Here is a 20128-nt window from a genome sequence, read left to right on the forward strand (position 1 = left end):
ACAACAAAATGGGAGTAACTGATTGGGTCTGGGACCCAATTCTCCCATGGCAGATGGAACAGTCCACAACACAGACATTATAGGAAAGGAGAATTTTATGCTCTGCACAGCTTAGAATAGCAGGCCCTTGGCAAATGAATGCTCTATGTTTAAGTATCTTTACTTTCATATAAAAAAATTTGTTTTCAAAATACCTCAAAGGCAATTTGATAGAAGCAAGATCATTTTACCCAATTAGACTTGAAAACCCAATTAGACTTGAAATTACAATGAGAGCCACACCACCATTCACTGTATTAGAATTAATTTATAATCTAAGCAGGATTTGTGATGAATTAACATTTTAAAAATGGTGATATCTTTACAGAGAAAGGTGTTGGAAGGACCTTTAAATAATCCTGTTATAATATTAACTTTTATCTTTCTAAATCATCAGTTCTTCCTTACCAAAAATAATCTTGTTACTAAAATTCTTTGAAAAAAAATTTCCAAAAGAAACCTAAGAAAAAAAGTTGAATTTTCTATTTATGTAATTATGTCATCATTAAAACCAAGACCCAGATTGGTCTTGCCAAACAGATTTTCCAATACCTAAAGCTTACCTTCTTGAAGTTACACTTTTTAGTTTTGTTAATTTTCATAAAAAACAAAGCAAAAAAATGGTAAAGCATTAACAAGAACAACTAAAATGGTTCCTAAAAACTCGAAATACTAAGGAAAAAAAAGCAGGTTTATGGTATGATAATATAATTTATTAATGTGGACAGGTGGTTTTAAAAATGGGTGAAACTTTAGATGTATGAAGTGAAAGATTCATACATCTAATGTGCTAAGACAGATGAAAAGCACAGATAAGATTGAGAAAGATTCCGATACCTGTTACCCTGATGGTTGCTCCTGCTTTGAGAAAGGGAACACAGACATCAAAGGAAAGAGTTAGGAGGACAATCTGAGACCAACCAGCAACCCTAACAACTCAGTCTTCAAAATGCTTTTACTTCTATATTATACGCAGAACCCAAGGGCGGCGGCATGTGCAGCTCACAGCACGCTTCAAGAGACGACTCCAATTTCTTTCGTAATTTTGAATAAAAAATGTAATGTTAACTTAAGGCTCAAACTTTGATTTTGTCAGAGGCTGATGACTAGCTACTTCAAAGTTTTGTCACTACAATATAGTATTCCACATAGGTTTTGGGAGCTCTAAGATATTTCAAGCAGTCTGTTATGGACTGAATGTTTGTGTCCCCACCTCTGCCAAATTCAGATGGTGAAGCCCGAACTCTCAATGTGATGGTATTTGGAGGTAGGGCCTCTGGGGGGCACTGGGGTTAGGTGAGGCCAGGAGGGTGGGGCCTCGTGAGGGATTTGTGCTCTCAGGAAAGCCCACGTCAGAGAGCTTGCTCTCTCCCTGACCAGAAGCCCAGAGGAAAGGTCACGTGAGCACACACTGAGAAGGAAGCCGTCTGCAAGCCAGGAAAAGAACCCTCCCCAGAACTCAAAACTGTTGGCATCCTCATCTCAGACTTCAAGCCTCCAGAACTGTGAGAACACACATTTCCGTTGTTTAAGCCACCTGGTTTATGGTATTTTGTTACGGCGGCCCAAGAAGAGTAGGACAACAGCCACAAGATAGCCTGTGGGGTTATCACCATTAGAGAAAATGGCACTACTTTGCAAAGTTACTACCTGCAAATACCTGAAAATCAGAATTTATTTTAACAAAATGATCAGGATCCAGGCATACTCCATATTATGCAAATTTTCAGAAGGATGACACTATCATTAATTCACTTCAGAATTTACTAGTTGTAAGGTACAACAAAATAAGAAACTGGACCCTATTTTTGTTGTTTAAAAATGAAATCTTTCCGGGGCGCCTGGGTGGCACAGTCGTTAAGCATCTGCCTTCGGCTCAGGGCATGATCCTGGCGTTCTGGGATTGAGCCCCACATCAGGCTCCTCCGTTATGAGCCTGCTTCTTCCTCTCCCACTCCCCCTGCTTGTGTTCCCTCTCTCGCTGGCTGTCTCTATCTCTGTCAAATAAATAAATAAAATCTTTAAAAAAAAAAAAAAAAAGAAATCTTTCCATAACACAGCAGTATTTTTTTTTAATACAGTAGTCTCAAAAACAGTCCCGAGCAACTCTTCTCCAATATCTAAAGCTTACCTTATTTTAAAATACCAAAACTCATTTTTACAATTGAGGAAGTCACCACTCTGAAGTATATTAAGCATGAACAGAGTTTCCTGCCTACGAAACACGAGACTCCTGAATTTAAACAAATACTTTCTCGATGATGTCGGGGTTCCATGACTCAGCTCTGGCAGTGATAGAAGGTAGAAGCTATTGAATAGATCCAGAATGCTGAGATTTTCTATGTGGTCTCTTCCCTTCCTGTCAGCTCTCATGACAATGGTACAGCAGTGAGGCTGTTTCTTTATCTCCTGTTGAATTTCCTAACTTTGGGTCCTTAGATGACAATCATATGACTAAGATGCCAGATGTCAGGCAGAGAAGGGAGGCATTTCAACATTTTGTACATGTTATATAATCATTTGAATAGGATGAATGTTTTCCATAGAGAATTATAGAGTCAAAGACCATTTAAATAATAATAAAAAGTAAAGCTGGGCCATATATGCTTTTATGTTTTAAATACCTTGTAGATTTCAGGCAGAATTAATAATAGAGACTTGTAAAAATTACTAAGTGTTCAATTAAAAGACTATTTCATATACACCAAAATATCAAATATATCATATTTCAAATTCTTATCCTTTTCAACCTATAGCTCTGGGATATTTTCAAATTTTAGATATTTATTATTTTTTGAATAGGAATTATTTTAATGGTTCAAAATTCAAGAGGTACGAGAAGGTAAAATGCCTCCCTTCCTTCCATACCCCCAGCACTCTCCTCTCCCTGGAGGAAAAGGTCAACCACTCTGTGATCCTTTCCAAAGAGAGTCTGCACACAAATGACATGCCCGCTCCCCCAAGAAAGAAAAGTGTGTGTGTGTGTATGTGTGTGTGTGTGTGTTTGTGTGTGTGATGTTTGGAGGAATCTGATATCAATAACTGAGGTAAAAAGAATATTTAGAATTTAAAACAAACATCTTCGGTAGTTTCAATTAAGTGGATAATACAGATTCGAGAAGAACATTCTTCACCAGGCCACACATGAAGCACATGTCTGCCACCAAATCACCACACCCATTCCAATGAAAAACAGAAACAAAACCACGGAAAATGACCTAAGAAAATGATAATGTGGTAGTCATGGGAATATTTGTCCTATGGGACTTTTGTGTTATTATTTTCTACTGAAAACTTCAATCTTAATGGACAGTTTGCTCTTTCTCAAGTTTTTCAGAGTACTGTATCTATGTTCATACTGGTCTAAGAATACTTCACCATTACAGACTTAGGAATTAAGGTTCACTTTTACTATGAAATAGATGCTCACTTTCTCTCTTAAAACAGTGGTAGAAAGCTCTAAGATGGCTAGTTTGAAAGTTTTTTGACCTCCAATTACATTTAAAAATATTTTATTCAACATTCCTTTGGCCATTCCAATAAAGTTAAAAAAAATTTTTTTTAAAGATTTATTTGAAAGAGAAAGAGAGAGGGTGTGCGTGTGTGTGCACACGGGGGAAGGAGAGGGAGAGAACTTCAAGCAGCCTGCCTCCCCAGTGAGCACAGAGCCTGACATCATGACCCGAGATCATGATCCAAGCCAAAATCAAGAGTCAGGTGCCCAACTGACTGAGTCACCCAGGCAACCCACCCTCCAATGATGTAAAAAAACCCAAACCAAACAAAAACAAAAACAACAGTACACATTACAAGAAAACAAGAAGAAAAATTCAGGACTCACTAAAAGTGGATTGGCAGAGAGAAAAGAATAGTGGACATTTATTGTTTGAAGGATTTCTACAATTTTTTATATATTGCCGACATCCTCAATTTTCTGAACTAAAAAATGTAGAATACTTTATGAGAGTGATCAGCTTAAGAGAACATTTTATTTCTCTCAGTTATATATATTTCTTCGGTTTTTACAAATGTGACCAACTGTCTGAGAAAATGCTAAGTGCTAACAATATTCATTTTAGACTCATATTTACTTTAATATCTGTTTTTCACCATATAGAAGCATAAGAAGCTATTAACTTCTGCCTACTAGCTGGACATTCAGGATATCTATAAAAATAGATATAAACTATTATTTGTAAATGTGCCTAAGGGGCATTGCCAATGTGTAATATTTGTGTATTTTAGATCTTTACAAAGTTTAAAAACAGACTTATAAAACCTTACATATTTCTTTGGCCTTGATGGCATTTTCAAGTTAAAATTTTAGGATAAAATAAACTGTAACGCTGGACAAAAAAAATGTCCTTACTAAACATGAATTTTATTTTAACAATTTTACTGGAATGTATATAACAAAATGAAGTAAAACCACATCCAAATAAAATAAAACAATTTAACTTGCATGATTATTCCTGTATAAAAATAACTCTGTATATACACACCAGAAGTCTCTCCAATGTGAGGCCACACTGGCATAGCAAAAGTCCTTGTGATCCTATGATTTTCACCCACTAAGGTAATGGCACTGCTTTCTGTGCAACACTAATGAGGTGACCTTATTCTTTTGATGGTTTCTACTTGGTCAATAAGCACACTGCTGTACAGCTGAAACATCTAAACTGGACCCACGACTGACACGGAAATACCTGAGGACCCCAGGACCAGCTCCACCATAGAAGAGAACTACTGCTCGCAGCTGGAGGAACAAAAGGATTATTCTCTGTTTACTGGAAATTAACCATACTGCAAATGGTAAGGCATCTCTCTCCACAAAGTAAAAGCCAAAACTAATACATTAGTTGTGAACAAGAAAAATACATGACTGTTCATCTTAATATATTAACTATCCTAAAGTAAAACGTGCATTTAAAAAAATGAAAAAGTCATAAATGCTTTAAATGTTAACAAGATAAAACCGGCTGGGAGCCACTTGGAAATTCCCTCAAGAATCCGATTTTAAGCTTGCCCTCTGAGAAGCCCTGATCTCAGCAAAGGGTTGATTAAGGTCTGTCTGTTCAAAGGCTACACCGAAGGCATTGGAGTGCCATCTTGTTCATCAGCGGGACTTACTTGCGGTTGCGATGCAGGCTCTGAAGGCAAGCTGTGGGACGATCTGCTCCGAGGGGGTGGCTGAGGCGGGGTTTCCAAGTTCGGTGGGGGGGCGGACTGAAGCAAAGGTGCTGCCACAGGGACCAGAGGCTCCTGCATCTTCTGAGCGGGCGGCGGCAGAGAAGGCTGCACAGGGAGGGCGGCCTGAGGCTTCAGTGGTTCAGGAAGAAGAACTGACCCTAAACGATGAATTTTCAGGTGTTAGGTATTTTCTAGAAAACCACATTCTGTTCCTCCTTCAGTGAGGTCTTGGGAGATTCTAGTCCGCCCCCTCCCTGCGCCCCCACCAAGCAGCCTCATTTCTTGTGGCAAGAAGGAAGGCTGGCCCTACTTGAGCACGTTGTGGAAGGTGAGAGGAGGGGGAAAAGTACACATGAAAAAATTCAGAACAAAACTGGTATTTCTAATACAGGGTATACCTTTCACTACTTCTGATGGTCTGCTTTGGCTTTCAGGGGTCAGTCTTCCAGCAGATGCCCGAGCATGGCTCTGTGGGGCACTGATCACTCCAGCACGGGGCGGAATAGTCTAAAAATGGGAAACATAACATTTGAGACATTTACTTATTTTTGATAGATAAGATTTTGCAAAAATATTTGCTTTTGTATCTCATTTAGTCTCTTCTCTGGCCTTAGCCCCCATCTTGTCATTTCAATTGCTCTCTATTTGTAGTCATATAATCTTAAGTTTTAAAAACCTTCCTTTTGGGGGAGAAGAAAAGATGGCGGAGGTGTAGGGGACCCCTTTTTCAGCTGGTCCCCTGAGTCAAGCTGGATATCTACCAGACCATCCTGAAAACCCATGGAATCAGCCTGAGACGCAGGAAGACACATCTGGATCTCTAAAAATGAACATCTCCAGCACTGAGTATTGAGGTACAAAGCGGGGAGCCATGAATCACCACACAGATATCGGAAGATAAACAGAAGGGGGAGGGAGTCCATGCACTGGGGCACCAGGAAGCAGTAGCCACCTACACTGGGGAGCCGCCTGGACTCGCAGACCGGCACCCGTGTGAAAGCAGACTGAGACAGTGAGCCTGAGAATGCGCTTGCGACCAGACTGAAAACCAGAGCTCTGGAGCGCTCACTGGAACTGGACTAAAACAGGGAACTCAGGAGCACGTGCGTCCAAACTAACAACCGGAGCTCCGGAGCACACACTCGAATTAGACTGAAACCGACAGCTCGGGAGCGCGTGTGTGACCTGACTGGAAACCGGCACTCTGGAGCGCTCACTGGGACTGGATTGATACCAGGAGCTTGGGAGCGCACACGCGCAACCAGACTTGAAAACAGGCGCTCCAGAGAGTGTGCGAACCACACTGAAACAGGGAGGTTGGGAGTGCGCATGGGTACCGGGGGCGGCTGGCGGTGTTAGAAGCACAAAGGACAGAGACGCGCCGGCCCTGGAAGCAAGGGCTGGGACACCGGCTGCAAGGTTTTTAGCAGCACCGACAGAAACAGAGTTAAAGAGGGCAAGAGAGCTCAGTGGAGAGCTGACTGCAATCTCTCTGTTCTGAGACAGAGGTTGGGATTTGGCCACTGCTGCTCTGACTCTCAGAAGAGCCACAGAAAACTGCCAGGGAAAGCCGCCAGAGAACAAAAGCCTGGAAATACCGGCTCACATTGTGCTCATCCCCATCCCCCCTCGCAGGGGACAGGGCGACTCTACCCAAACAGGGTTGCCTGAGTATCGGCGCGGCAGGCCCCTCCCCCAGAAGGCAGGCTGAAAAATCAAGAAGCCCACATCCCTAAGGTCCCTATAAAACAAGTGCACACTGCCTGGGTCCTGGTTAATAATTTGGGCTCTGGGCATCCCCGCAACCACTCCTCATCAGAATGATGAGGAGGAGAAATACCCCCAGCAAAGAAAAGATAATGAGTCTGTGGCCTCTGCCACAAAACTGATGGATATGGATATAACCAAATTGTCAGAAATGGAGTTCAGAGTAACAATGGTCAAGATGATGTGTAGACTTGAAAAAAATATTAACGAAAATATTAATGAGAATATAGAATCTCTAAGGGCGTAAATGAGAGTGAATCCGGCAGAAATTAAAAATGCTATGAATCAAATGCAGTCTAAACTAGACGCTCTGATGGCCAGGGTAAATGAGGCAGAAGAACGAATTAGTGAACTAGAGGATGGTATGGTAGAAAAGAAAGTTAAAACAGATGGGGCACCTGGGTGGCACAGCGGTTAAGCGTCTGCCTTCGGCTTAGGGCGTGATCCCGGCGTTCTGGGATCGAGCCCCATATCGGGCTCCTCTGCTATGAGCCTGCTTCTTCCTCTCCCACTCCCCCTGCTTGTGTTCCCTCTCTCGCTGGCTGTCTCTATCTCTGTCGAATAAATAAATAAAATCTTTAAAAAAAAAAAAACAAAAACAGAAACGTGGCTCAAAAAAATCCATTCTCAAGAATGTACATTACAGGAGAGTACTGACTCAATGAAACGTTCCAATGTCAGAATCATCAGCATCCCCAAGGGGGTGGAGAAAGAGAGAGGTCTAGGAGAGATATTTGAACAAACCGTAGCTGAAAACTTCCCTAATCTGGCAAAGGAAATAAGCATTCGTGTCCAAGAGGCAGAGAGGACCCCTCCCAAGGTCAATCACAGCAAACCTACACCATGTCACGTCATAGTGCAATTCGCAAATATCAGATCCAAAGATACAGTATTGAAAGCTGCCAGGGTGAAGAAATTCCTTACGTACACCGGTAAAAATATCGGAATAACGTCAGACCTGTCTACAGAGACCTGGCAAGATAGGAAGGGTTGGCAGCGTATTTTCAAAGCTCTATCCTAGAAGAACATGCAGCCAAGGATCCTTTATCCAGCAAGGCTGTCATTCAGAATTGATGGAGAGATAAGGACCTTCCAGGATCGGCAGAAACGGACCGAATTCGTGACCACCAAACCAGCCCTACAGGAGATATCAAGGGGGGTTCTATAAAAGTAAAAAGGCCCCAAGAGTGATACAGAACAGAAATTTACAATCTATAGAAACAAAGACTTTACAGGCAACATGACATCATTAAAATCATATCTCTCAATAATCACTCTCAATGTGAATGGCCTAAATGCTCCCATAAAACATCACAGGGTTGCAGATTGGATAATAAGACATGACCCATCCATTTGCTGTCTACAAGAGACTCATCTTGAACCTAAAGATACATCCAGACTGAAAGTGAAGGGATGGAAAACCATTTTTCATGCCAATGGACCTCAAAAGAAAGCCGGGGTAGGAATTCTCATAACAGATTAGATTTTAAACTAAACACTGTAGTTAGAGATACAGAAGGACACTATATTATTCTTAAAGGATGTATCCAACAAATGGATAGACAATTATAAATATCTATGCCCCCAACAGCGGAGCAGCTAGATACACAAACTAACTCTTAACCAGAATAAAAAGACATATAGATAATAATATGTTAATAGTAGGCGACCTCAACACTCCACTATCAGCAATAGACAGATCACCTAAGCAGAAAATCAACAAAGAAACAAGAGCTTTGAATGACATACTAGACCAGCTGGACCTCATAGATACATACAGAATACTACACCCCAGAACAACAGAATACTCATTCTTTTCGAATGCACATGGAACTTTCTCCAGAATAGATCATATACCGGTTCACAAAACAGGTCTCAACTGATACCAAAAGACTGAAATTATTCCCTGCATATTCTCAGACCACAATGCTTTGAAATTGGAACTCAATCACAAGGAAAAATTTGGAAGAAACTCAAACACTTGGAAACTAAGAACCATCCTGCTCAAGAATAACTGGGTAAACCAGGAAACTAAAAATCAATTTAAACAACTTATGGAGACCAACGAGAATGAAAACACATCAGTCCAAAACCTATGGGACATTGCAAAGGTGGTCCTAAGGGCAAAATACATAGCCATCCAAGCCTCACTCAAAAGAACAGAAAAATCTAAAAATGCAGTTTTTATATTCTCATCTCAAGAAGCTGGAGCTGGAACAGAAGAACAGGCCTAACCCATGCATGAGAAAGCAGTTGATCAAGATTAGAGCAATTAGAAACCAGGAGCACAGTACAGCAGATCAACAGAACTAGAAGCTGGTTCTTTGAAAGAATAAATACGATCGATAAGCCACTGGTCAGACTTATTCAAAAGAATAGAGAAAGGACCCAAATTAATAAAATTATGAATGAAAGGGGAGAGATCACAACCAACACCAATGAAATAGGAAGGATCATTAGAAACTTTTATCAACAGCTTTATGCCAATAAATTAAACAACCTGGAAGAAATGGATGCCTTCCTGGAAACCTATAAACTACCAAGACAAACAGGAAGAAATTGATTAAACAGACCAATTAATTATGAAGAGACTGAAGCAGTGATCAAAAACCTCCCCAAAAACAAGACTCCAGGGCCTGATGGATTCCCTGGGGAATTCTACCAGACATTCAAAGAAGAAATAATACCTATTCTCCTGAAGCTGTTTCAAAAAATAGAAACAGAAGGAAAACTACCGAACTCATTCTATGAGGCCAGTATTACCTTGATCCCCAAACCAGGCAAAGACCCCATCAAAAAGGAAAATTACAGACTGATATCCCTGATGAATATGGACGCCAAAATTCTCAACAAGATCCCAGCTAATAGGATCCAACAGTACATTAAAAGGATTATCCATCATGACCAAGCGGGATTCATCCCTGAGATGCAAGGGTGGTTCAACATTTGCAAATTGATCAGTGTGATAAATTATATCAACGAGAAAAGAGTCAAGAACCACATGATCCTCTCAATTGATGCAGAAAAAGCATTTGACAAAATACAGCATCCTTTCCTGATTAAAACCCTTCAGAGTGTAGGGCTAGAGGGTACATTTCTCAATTTCATAAAAACCATCTATGAAAAGACTACAGGGAATATCATTCTCAATGGGGATAAGCTGAAAGCCTTTCCCTTAAGATCAGGAACACAAGGATGTCCACTCTTGCCATTATTATTCAACATAGTATTAGAAGTCCTTGCAACAGCAGTCAGACAACAAAAACGGATAAAAGGTATCCAAATCGGCAAAGAAGAAGTCAAACTGTCTCTCTTTGCAGATGACATGGTACTCTATTTGGAAAACCCAAAAGACTCCACCCCCAAACTACTAGAACTTATAGAGCAATTCAGTAATGTGGCGGGATACAAAATCAATGCTCAGAAATCAGTTGCATTTCTATACACAAACAACAAGACTGAAGAAAGAGAAATTAGGGAATCCATTCCATTTACAATAGCACCAAAAATCATACGTTATCTCGGAATTAACTTAACCAGAGACATAAAGGATCTATATTCTAGAAACTACAAATCACTCTTGAAAGACATTGAAGAAGACACAAAAAGATGGAAAAATATTCCATGCTCATGGATCGGAAGAATAAACATAGTTAAAATGTCTATGCTACCCAGAGCAATCTACACTTTCAATGCCATCCCAATCAAAATACCAATGACATTTTTCAAAGAGCTGGAACAAACAGCCCTTAAATTTGTGTGGTACCAGAAAAGGTCCCGAATCTCCAAGGAATTGTTGAAAAGGAAAAACAAAGCTGGGGGCATCACAAATCATTGCCGGATTTCAAGCTATACTACAAAGCTGTGATCAAAAAGACAGCATGGTACTGGCACAAAAACAGACACATTGACCAATGGAACAGAACAGAGAATCCAGAAATGGACCCTTGGCTCTTTGGGCAACTAATCTTTGACAAAGCAGGAAAAAACATCCAGTGGAAAAAAGACAGTCTCTTCAAAAAATGGTGCTGGGAAAATTGGACAGCTACATGCAAAAGAATGAAACTTGACCACTCTCTCACACGATACACAAAGATAAACTCCAAATAGATGAAAGACCTCGATGTGAGACAGGAATCCATCAAAATCATAGAGGAGAACATAGGCTGCAACCTCTTTGACATCGGCCACAGCAACTTTTTTCATGACACATCTCCAAAGGCAAGAGAAACAAAAGAAAAAATGAACTTGTGGGACTTCATCAAGATAAAAAGCTTCTGCACAGCCAAGGAAACAGTCAAAAAAACTAAGAGGCAGCCCACGGAATGGGAGAAGATATTTGCAAATGACACTCCAGATAAAAGATTAGTATCCAAGATCTACAAAGAACTACCCGAACTCAATACATGGAAACAAATAATCCAATCAAAAAATGGGCAGAAGATATGAACAGACACTTTTCCAAAGAAGACATACAAATGGCTAACAGACACATGAAAAAATGTTCAAAATCATTAGCTATCAGGGAAATTCAAATCAAAACCACATTGAGATACCACCTTACACCAGTTAGAATGGCAAAAATTGACAAGACAGGAAACAACAAATGTTGGAGAGGATGTGGACAAAGGGGATCCCTCTTGCACTGTTGGTGGGAATGCAAGTTGGTACAGCCACTCTGGAAAACAGCGTGGAGGTCCCTTAAACAGTTAAAAATTGAGCTACCCTATGATCCAGACATTGCACTACTGGGTATTTACCCCAAAGATACAGATGTAGTGAAGAGAAGGGCCATATGTACCCCAATGTTCATAGCAGCATCGTCCACAATAGCTAAATCGTGGAAGGAGCCGAGATGCCCTTCAACAGATGACTGGATTAAGAAGATGTGGTCCATATATACAATGGAATATTACTCAGCCATCAAAAAGAACAATTTCACAACATTTGCAGCAACATGGACGGGACTGGAGGAGATAATGCTAAGTGAAATAAGTCAAGCAGAGAAAGACAATTATCATATGGTTTCACTCATTTATGGAACATAAGAAATAGGAAGATCAGTAGGAGAAGAAACGGAAGAATGAAGGGGGGATAAACAGAAGGGGAAATGAACCACGAGAGACTATGGACTCTGGGAAACAAACTGAGGGCTTCAGAGGGGAGGCGGGTGGGGGATTGGGATAGGCTGGTGATGGGTATTAAGGAGGGCACGTATTGCATGGTGCACTGGGTGTTATATGCAAGTAACGAATCATGGAACATTACATCAAAAACTAGGGATGTACTGTACGGTGACTAACATAATAAAAAATTATTAAAAAAATAAAAACCTTCCTTTTTATTTTTGACTGTTTACTATGTGGCAGGCACGATGTTAATTAAGCACTGTATACGCATTTCTATTTCACCTTTGAAATACCCCTCAGAGGGAGGTATTGTTTAGCATCTCTATTTTAAATTAAGACAAAAAAATGTACAAAATTTTCTCAAGGCCATAAAGCTAGAAAGGAAACCAGGACCTGAGCTCAGGTGTAACGAGCAGCCCCCCCCCCCCCCCCCCGCCGGGCAATGTGGCCTCAGTCGCAGCCGGGGATGGTGTGGAACCTCATGAGGAGATGGAGGTACACATACACGGAACAACTGAGACATTTAAGCAAATCCACACCCTAAGATTGCTTTTTTTTTCAAACACAGAGGTAAAAACTCTTGGATGACTAACTCAATGTGCTAAATTGGATACATTCGGAGAGACACTGGTGAGACATCTATTGTCTATTTTCCTAAGTTTGCAATGGAGGCTCTAAGCCCCTGTAGTTCTTACTTTCAGCACAAGTTATTATTGCAATCACAAAATCCTGACTTACTTTCCCTATTCTGATGGCATTAAACAATACATAAAGTGCTTGTGGGAAGTGTGCTGGCAAAGTCAGTGAAGAGCAACTTCCCCTTTAGGAAAAAAGAATGGGTAACCTCTAGGTGTGTCTGTATATCTGTATCCTACAGACATTTTATTTATTTATTTGAGAGAGAGAGAGAGAGAGAGAGAATGCAAATGAGCAGAGGGGGAGAGGGAGAAGGAGAGCAGGAATCTAAGCAGACTCCTTGCTCAGCGTGGAGCCATGACCCTGAGACCACAACCTGAGCCGAAATCAAGAGTTGGACACTCAACCAACAGAGCCGCCCAGGTACCCCATCACAGACCCTTTAATGTGGAGTGTGATGTTACATGGAGTAAAGGACTTTTAGGGAGGATATTAACTACACAGCCCCAACAGGAGAGACAAAAATTTCTGTCTGAGTAATGCTCTGACCATTTCTTACTAGGAATTAGAAGCAGTTTCATCAGAAGCAGTCCCTGCACGTCTCCCGACGGTACTGGCTCCCGGTTCCCACTCCTCAGCGAGGGGCCCCCCCAAAGTCCCAGGCACCACTGGACAAGCCACTGGTTCTGGTTTCCATCTTCTTTTATTACTTACTTGCTAGATCCCAGAGCAAATTTTCATTTGGGTAAATATTAGAATAATTACATGTATAAGAGAACACAGGCTAAACACAGAAAACCACAGATTGACAAGGAAGGGAAAAGCCCTGGGGCGCCATCTGTGCCTACTTTTCCTACCTTCAGAACCAGTTTTAGTATACAGACTCTTACCATAAATGTTCTCCCTGCAATCCAGTTTTAAAATCCTTCTTCTTAAAGGATGACTTTCTATCCTCACTAATTACTCAGATAATACCTTAAAAAGCTGCCCAACACACTGCCCTCTCATAAACTTTGAGATTCTAAGTTATTTAATGACCATGATTACTGAAGTACATCACTTTTGTTCAAATAATAAAATATATTTTGTCATTTTTTAAAAATATGTTATTTATTTATGTGACAGCCAGCGCGAGAGAGAACACAGCAGGGGAGTGGGAGGGGAAGAAGCAGGCTCCCAGCGGAGGAGCCCGATGTGGGACTCGATCCCGGAACGCCGGGGTCACGCCCTGAGCCGAAGGCAGATGGTTAACGACTGCGCTACCCAGGCGCCCCATATTTCGTCATTTTTGAAGAGTATGCTAAATGTTATCGTTGAAAGGTACCCTGGAGGTCATCAAGAGCCATTCCCTCATTTTAGAGTTGAGGAAATTAGGCCCTGACACGTGATCCTCCAAGAAAACACACCTGACTGAGAGCACACTGGGATCTAGAACCCAAGCCTGCTGGCCCCCCGCTAGGTGTTGCCTACCGGTCTGGCTGCACTGTATCCCGCAGGTCCTGGGCCTGTGAGTCCTGCCTGAGGTGAAGGTTGACTGCGTCCTGAAACAAAGACAACATACCATGTATTTAGGTTTTTTGGGAGTTTTTTGTTTTTTGTTTTTTTTTTTTTAAGAAAGAAATAAGAAACCATGTACTCATATCCCGAGTGTCTACATGGTCCAGTTTTAAGGTTAAGCAGCTAAATTCGAGTGTTTTTACCTATGTTATCCTTCCGTGTTGTTCCAGGGCTTTTGGGTGCTTTGAAGCAGGAAGGGGAAAAAAATGAGTCATAAGTAAACAATCAAGCAACACTGCATAACATCAGCTGGCTGTACTGTTTCATTACCAGCACAAATGGGGGCATGAGATGGGAACCAAGAGTACATTGCTTTGGATAATGATGAAGGCTATTATCTGTCCTGAAGGAAATGCCCCAAAAGAGAGAAAAATTAGAATACTCAGAGTGACATGTATGAGAGACAACTTAGGCCTCAGTCTGGTATCTCACTCACAGGGTGATTTCTAAGGTGACCTTCCCAACAGAGTTCTCTCCTGTGAACCATGAAGACATTAGGTCAGCTTGTGTGAATGGTCACAAGACGTTACCCTACTGCCTCTCAGAGCTTGGCAGACAAACTGCTCCCCAGCAAACAGAGCATTTTCCAAGTTACACCAGGGACTCCTAACAACCTGTATTAGAGCTTCATGCTGTAGATATCACCATGGATAAAGTGAATCTTACAATCTTACAGTGAGGTATTTTAGATTTCTACAACAAAATCCTGTGAATAAAGTAGAAGCCAGGCACATCTTACAACTAAGTATTTGCCTTATGGAAGATAGTGTTAATGTGCGGTTCAAATTCACTACAAAGGTAATGGACAAATGAAATGAAATAAATCACTTTGGGGGTCAAAAGGAGCAGGGGGGACTATTATGGGTGGTATTTCAAATTTATTCTTTTTTAAAGGAAATTCAAGTGCAATTGTCATATTAAATACATCAGCCCTTTGATAACTATAATCTTAACGAATGGCTTTTAGTCTTAATGGTCTTTTAAGCAAATTAGTTCAGTATCATTATACATAAAAAATTTATGTTATTTGAAATCACCCACAAAATAGTTACTCTTGGACTTGAATTAACAGAGTTTAATGATAATTATTAATTTTTAAAACTTCAGAGTTGTTATGGTACATTTCTAAACATTTGACTTATTCTGAAAAGAATTTTGAGAGGCATTCTTCTTAAAATAACATTGTATAGTAATTCCACATCCTAAGAAATACATATAAAACAGTGCAATACAACAGAAGAATCGCAGGGAAATTACATGGGTAACCCGTTAGAAACGACCCACAACATAGAATGAAAAGAGAAAAAGTACAAGGTTACACGGTGTACATAGGAGGGGTGGGGAAGTTTACAGGCAGACTAAGGACAGATTTAGTGTGCCTTTAACACACTGGGGGAGCTGACATTTAGAAGTGATATGAGAGGTCCGTTTCTATGATGTAGAAGTCTTGTTACCTTCCATCTCTCGCCTAGCTGCCCCAGGACTGGGAGGGGCTCCAACACCTTTTCAGAGAAAGAACAGAAGCCGTATATTGTTCAGGGCCCACAGGACAGAATGAAAGGCAGGCACACAAAACAATTTCTGTGTTCAACTGACTTTTGCAAAAAGGTGCTGTTACTGCTTTACATTTCTTCAAAGATACCAATACAAACCAAAGTGACTTTAGATGCCTAGCCCAAACCCCAGTCCTCCCTTTCCTCAAACAGGACAGAAAGGGGATGACAATTTTCTTTTTACATCAGATTACGAGCTGTAGGGAATTTTAAAATATCTCAAAGAAAGCCTTGGCTTTATGATCAACTCATTATATACCCAGTTAAATCACTAATAAAAGCTGTAATATTTGACGGTCAAAAAGGAAAAAGAAATCATAGTTTCAATTTCATTTTAAATTTCTATGAGACTATATTAGTTTCTTAGAAGTTGGTTTTTGATGCATTATTTTAAGAAAACTCTAAAGGTACTGTAATGACTTTCTCTAAGTTACTGCCTTAAAGGAGCTATTGGTTTATAGGGTTCAAAAAATAAGGTGCAAACACCACCTACAAAAGAATTATGAAAAGAAGCAGTTTTTAAAAATTAAGTCAGATTTCTAAGTTTGATAGAACTTTTCATAAATTCATTTAAAAATGCGTTTTCTGCAGGTTGTTTTCCTAATTAAAGGAAGAGGATACATAGACATTATATAAAAATATAAATAAAAGCAGGAGTTTGAGATGGGAAAAATTAATGGTTTTTGTAAGTCAATGGAAAAATTATCATCCAGCAGCATTCTGCAGAAGCTGTCAGGCTGAAATACTTGAGCTATACTTTTTATACAAAGTCCTTAAAATCTACAAGCAGAGACAACCTGTGATAACATGTGAATCGGTCAGCAATGGCATTAGGCAGCCGGAGCAGAAACAGAACAGACACATGTGTAGTGAGTGAGCCTTCACAGTATTAACAGTGGATTTGTAAAGGCTCTTCTATAGAACTATGGTAACCTGCCTCATCCTCTCCTGAGAATTAGGTTAAATGAACTTGTCAAATACATACCCCCAACTGACTTTTGTAAGAAATTTTCAGGTAAACCAAAGTGCACTTTTTAAAAAAGTGACCCATTTGTTAATAAAAATTTCCTTATTGAAAAAAATAAAATCATTCTCATGTTTAAAAAAAAGTGAAGCATGAGTTTAATGACAAATTATGATAAAGCCATGTAAAATGAAACATATATTTCAGATAATTATAGCTTTAAGCTGCATTCCTAGGAAATTTTACTAATTACTAGATTTGCTAAGTTTCTAGAAAAGGAAAGTACTACAGCATCTCTAACCAAATACTTGGAAAATGTTCTATATTTACTCTACCTGAATTCCATTTGAAATTAAGGTGATTTGGGGGAATTAAATCTGTGTAACCAAACTAACTGTATTTATTAAGAAAAAGTGTATCAGTCCTTGATGAGTAATTCAACTATGTCTACCTGGAGAACGGAAGCCTTTATCAGTTCTACTCACTAATACAACTAAACTCTAATCTTTTACTTAACAGGAATATAATGGAAGTTTGGAGCTATTTTTAACATGGAGTATAAATATTATTCACTTTGGCTTTTATCAAACAAGTCTAAAATGTCTTTTCATTGCAGGAATCAAACTCTAAAACATGAATGAACCAAGATGCATATATTATAACAAATAAAAATGGTTACCTCCGAATTCTTTTCTAGCAGGTGCAGGACTCCTAGCCCCTTATAGTTCACAAGAAAATATGCAGTGGAAAGGAAAGGACATTAAATAAAGAACTGAAATGTCAAAGACTTACTATAGTATTCATGACGTTAAATATCACGTAGGAACTACACACTACTATCTTGGTACTATAAAAACCTATTATTTAGTGCAAATATTTCTAACAATTTAATGACACTACACTTAGAATATTTAAGCAAATATATAAAACTTTCACAAGTAAGTATATGTATGTTCTTCAGTTCTAATTATATATCTTACAGAAATTAGTACAACTACTTCAAATTAGCAAAAACAAAACAAACATTTCATGCACACCTGTAAGAAGGCAGCTAGAAAAACCTATTACAGAAATCTAGTTGGGAAACACTCTTTTTACCTGTTTTGTTGCTCCTACCATGCTCCTCAGAGAAAGGCTCAGGCAGTAGCACCAATGATAGAAAAACAATAAGATCTAGAAGCTTGAGGTTTGAAGACATGCAAAGCATTTTAAAATACAATGGAGGAAGATTTTCCATTTAGCAGAAATGGAAATCAAATGGTTTCTTACCTGAAGGTGGAGGTGGTCTCTGGGGGGGAGCAGGGCGAGCAGGAGGAGCAACTGGGCGGGGAGGAGGAGGCCTCTTGGGCTCTAGGGGCTGAGAATCTCTTTGCTGCAGCTGTGTTGCTGGTAGAGCATCAATAGGAGAACCTAAAAAAGTACATTAGATAAGATCAGGTTCCACGTAGGTGTGAGCACAAAGGTATGGTACTGCCCAATACGTCTGACGATTTTGCTCATTTTCTCCATTTGTACTGTAGTGTCCTGACACGCATTTTTCTTATCAATAACATAAGCAGTTCTGCCACTAAATTCCCCTTTGGTACCATGGAAGCAATAGTGCTGGCTCCAGGCAGACGCCTTACCTAGGCCCCAGGTGCTGAGAGCTGATTTACTGAGTGGCCCGATCAAGAGGGCACAAAGCACTGGCTAAATAAGGTCATTTGCAGTCTGTGGCCCACACAGAAGAAAAAAGGAGTCTCTCCTTTTCTCTATACTTTAACTTATCTTGAATTTATCTAATGAAGCCAGTCCTCTAAGTGTAGTAGTATGAGAGAACTGGAGAAATTTATGAAATGGAAGACACTTTCTAGAGGTTGGTAAGCACAGAACAGCGATTTAGTCATGCAATAGAACAACTTCCAGAGACAAATCTTCCAAATTTGGAGGAGTAATGACTCTTAAATTTGAATTCAAAAGAATTTTTTTTGTCTCTTTTTGCTTCTATCATAATAGAGGTTCTGTATAGACAGTTAAGCCCAGATGGTTATGAGTTCTTACTGTACTGATAGAAAAACATCAATTTAAAGACATGGATAAACCTGACCTCATAGGAAAAAAGGTTTAAGAAAAATTCTCATCTAATGAAAATGATGATGAGTTAGTTTCCTTTATACTTAGGGCTTATCACTAACAGGTTTCCTCGTTTGTATGCACAGAAAACACACTACAGATCCAAAGGCATCAGAGATTGGACCATCTAAAATCAAACAGATCAGCTAGGGAAAGTCACCTAAAACTTGAAATAAAATACATACTTTGTGAAGTTGGGTGCCCAGGAGTTCTTGACGGTGCTCGACTTGGTCTTACGGGAAGGGAAGGTACAGGGCCCTCTGATATGGTCGGTGACTGGCAGGGACTGGTCCGAGGTGAAGAGCTCGGGGAAGTGCCAAGGCCAGAACCTGAAGATGGCTGGAGGTGCTGAGGAAGAATTTCCTCAACTTCGGCACTGTAGTCATCAACATCACCTAAGGAAACAAGTTATTAAAATTACCACCATTTTCACTTTCTCAGAGATTGTTTTTACCAATCCAGGTTTCAAGGGGTTCAATACACAAAATAAACACGTTAACATTATGACACTGCGAACCTGCAGAGGTTAAGCATGTAGACATATATACAAAATTTGTATGTACAGAAGTAGGATCAGTGCAAACACCCTTAGCAGAAAATGTAATTAAAGATAACGTATTACCTCAGAGCATCAGGATGCCAGTGGTGACTAACACCTGGAGCTGGGTTGACACAAGGCTTTCCATATTCCACCGAGCAGCTATCTCAGGGCCGGCTGACTCAAAAGTTTACTGCTCTCCTTTTCTTCCAAACCTTCCTACTTGCTCCACGGAACTGCTCCCTCCCCACTCAGGGGAGTCCTCAACTCAGCTCCAACCCTTGCAGTAGACAGGCTCTCAGACAGCCATGTACCCTTCCCCAAAAGTCTCCTCACCACTCCTTCCCCTGTGCTCTCCTGAGGCCTCCCCATCTCCCTCCTTTCCTCAGGGTTGGAAAGTAGAGTCAGGGGCTCCTTACAACCTAATTCCAATTTCAAAACATTAATCTTCCAATCCTGAACAAAAAGGTCTACTTCTTTGAGGCTGTACCTGCAGGAATTTCTGTTAATGCCCTCCACACCCCCTTGCTGACATATCTCCAACCTCTATCCTTCCAGGGACTTAAACCCAGTCTTTGAGGACCAAGCAGAGAGCAGGATGATAGTCAGGTCCTATCATCTTTCTGGTTGACATCAAAATCTG

At 40.2% G+C, this 20128-nt stretch overlaps 1 protein-coding gene across 7 annotated transcripts in view; it reads right to left on the bottom strand.

Annotated features, from left to right (window-relative positions):
- SYNJ1 (synaptojanin 1) overlaps window positions 1–20128 on the bottom strand; it is a 91947-nt gene that overhangs the window by 4641 nt on the left and 67178 nt on the right. For 4 of the 7 annotated variants that reach the window (XM_048215005.2, XM_048215003.2, XM_048215004.2 and 1 more), the window contains exons 23-27: window positions 19133–19342; window positions 18105–18245; window positions 14232–14302; window positions 5628–5736; window positions 5170–5387 (exon numbers count right to left, since the gene is read on the bottom strand). In XM_048215005.2, coding sequence (XP_048070962.1) covers window positions 5170–5387; window positions 5628–5736; window positions 14232–14302; window positions 18105–18245; window positions 19133–19342 — 749 coding nt within the window. Of the gene's footprint in view, window positions 1–5169; window positions 5388–5627; window positions 5737–14231; window positions 14303–14461; window positions 14501–15772; window positions 15821–17514; window positions 17554–18104; window positions 18246–19132; window positions 19343–20128 lie in introns of all 7 variants that reach the window. The other 3 variants (XM_057306622.1, XM_057306621.1, XM_026512854.4) reach the window with 2 other exon arrangements.

The sequence above is a fragment of the Ursus arctos genome, unplaced genomic scaffold (genome assembly GCF_023065955.2).
Source record: "Ursus arctos isolate Adak ecotype North America unplaced genomic scaffold, UrsArc2.0 scaffold_4, whole genome shotgun sequence".
NCBI lineage: Eukaryota > Metazoa > Chordata > Mammalia > Carnivora > Ursidae > Ursus > Ursus arctos.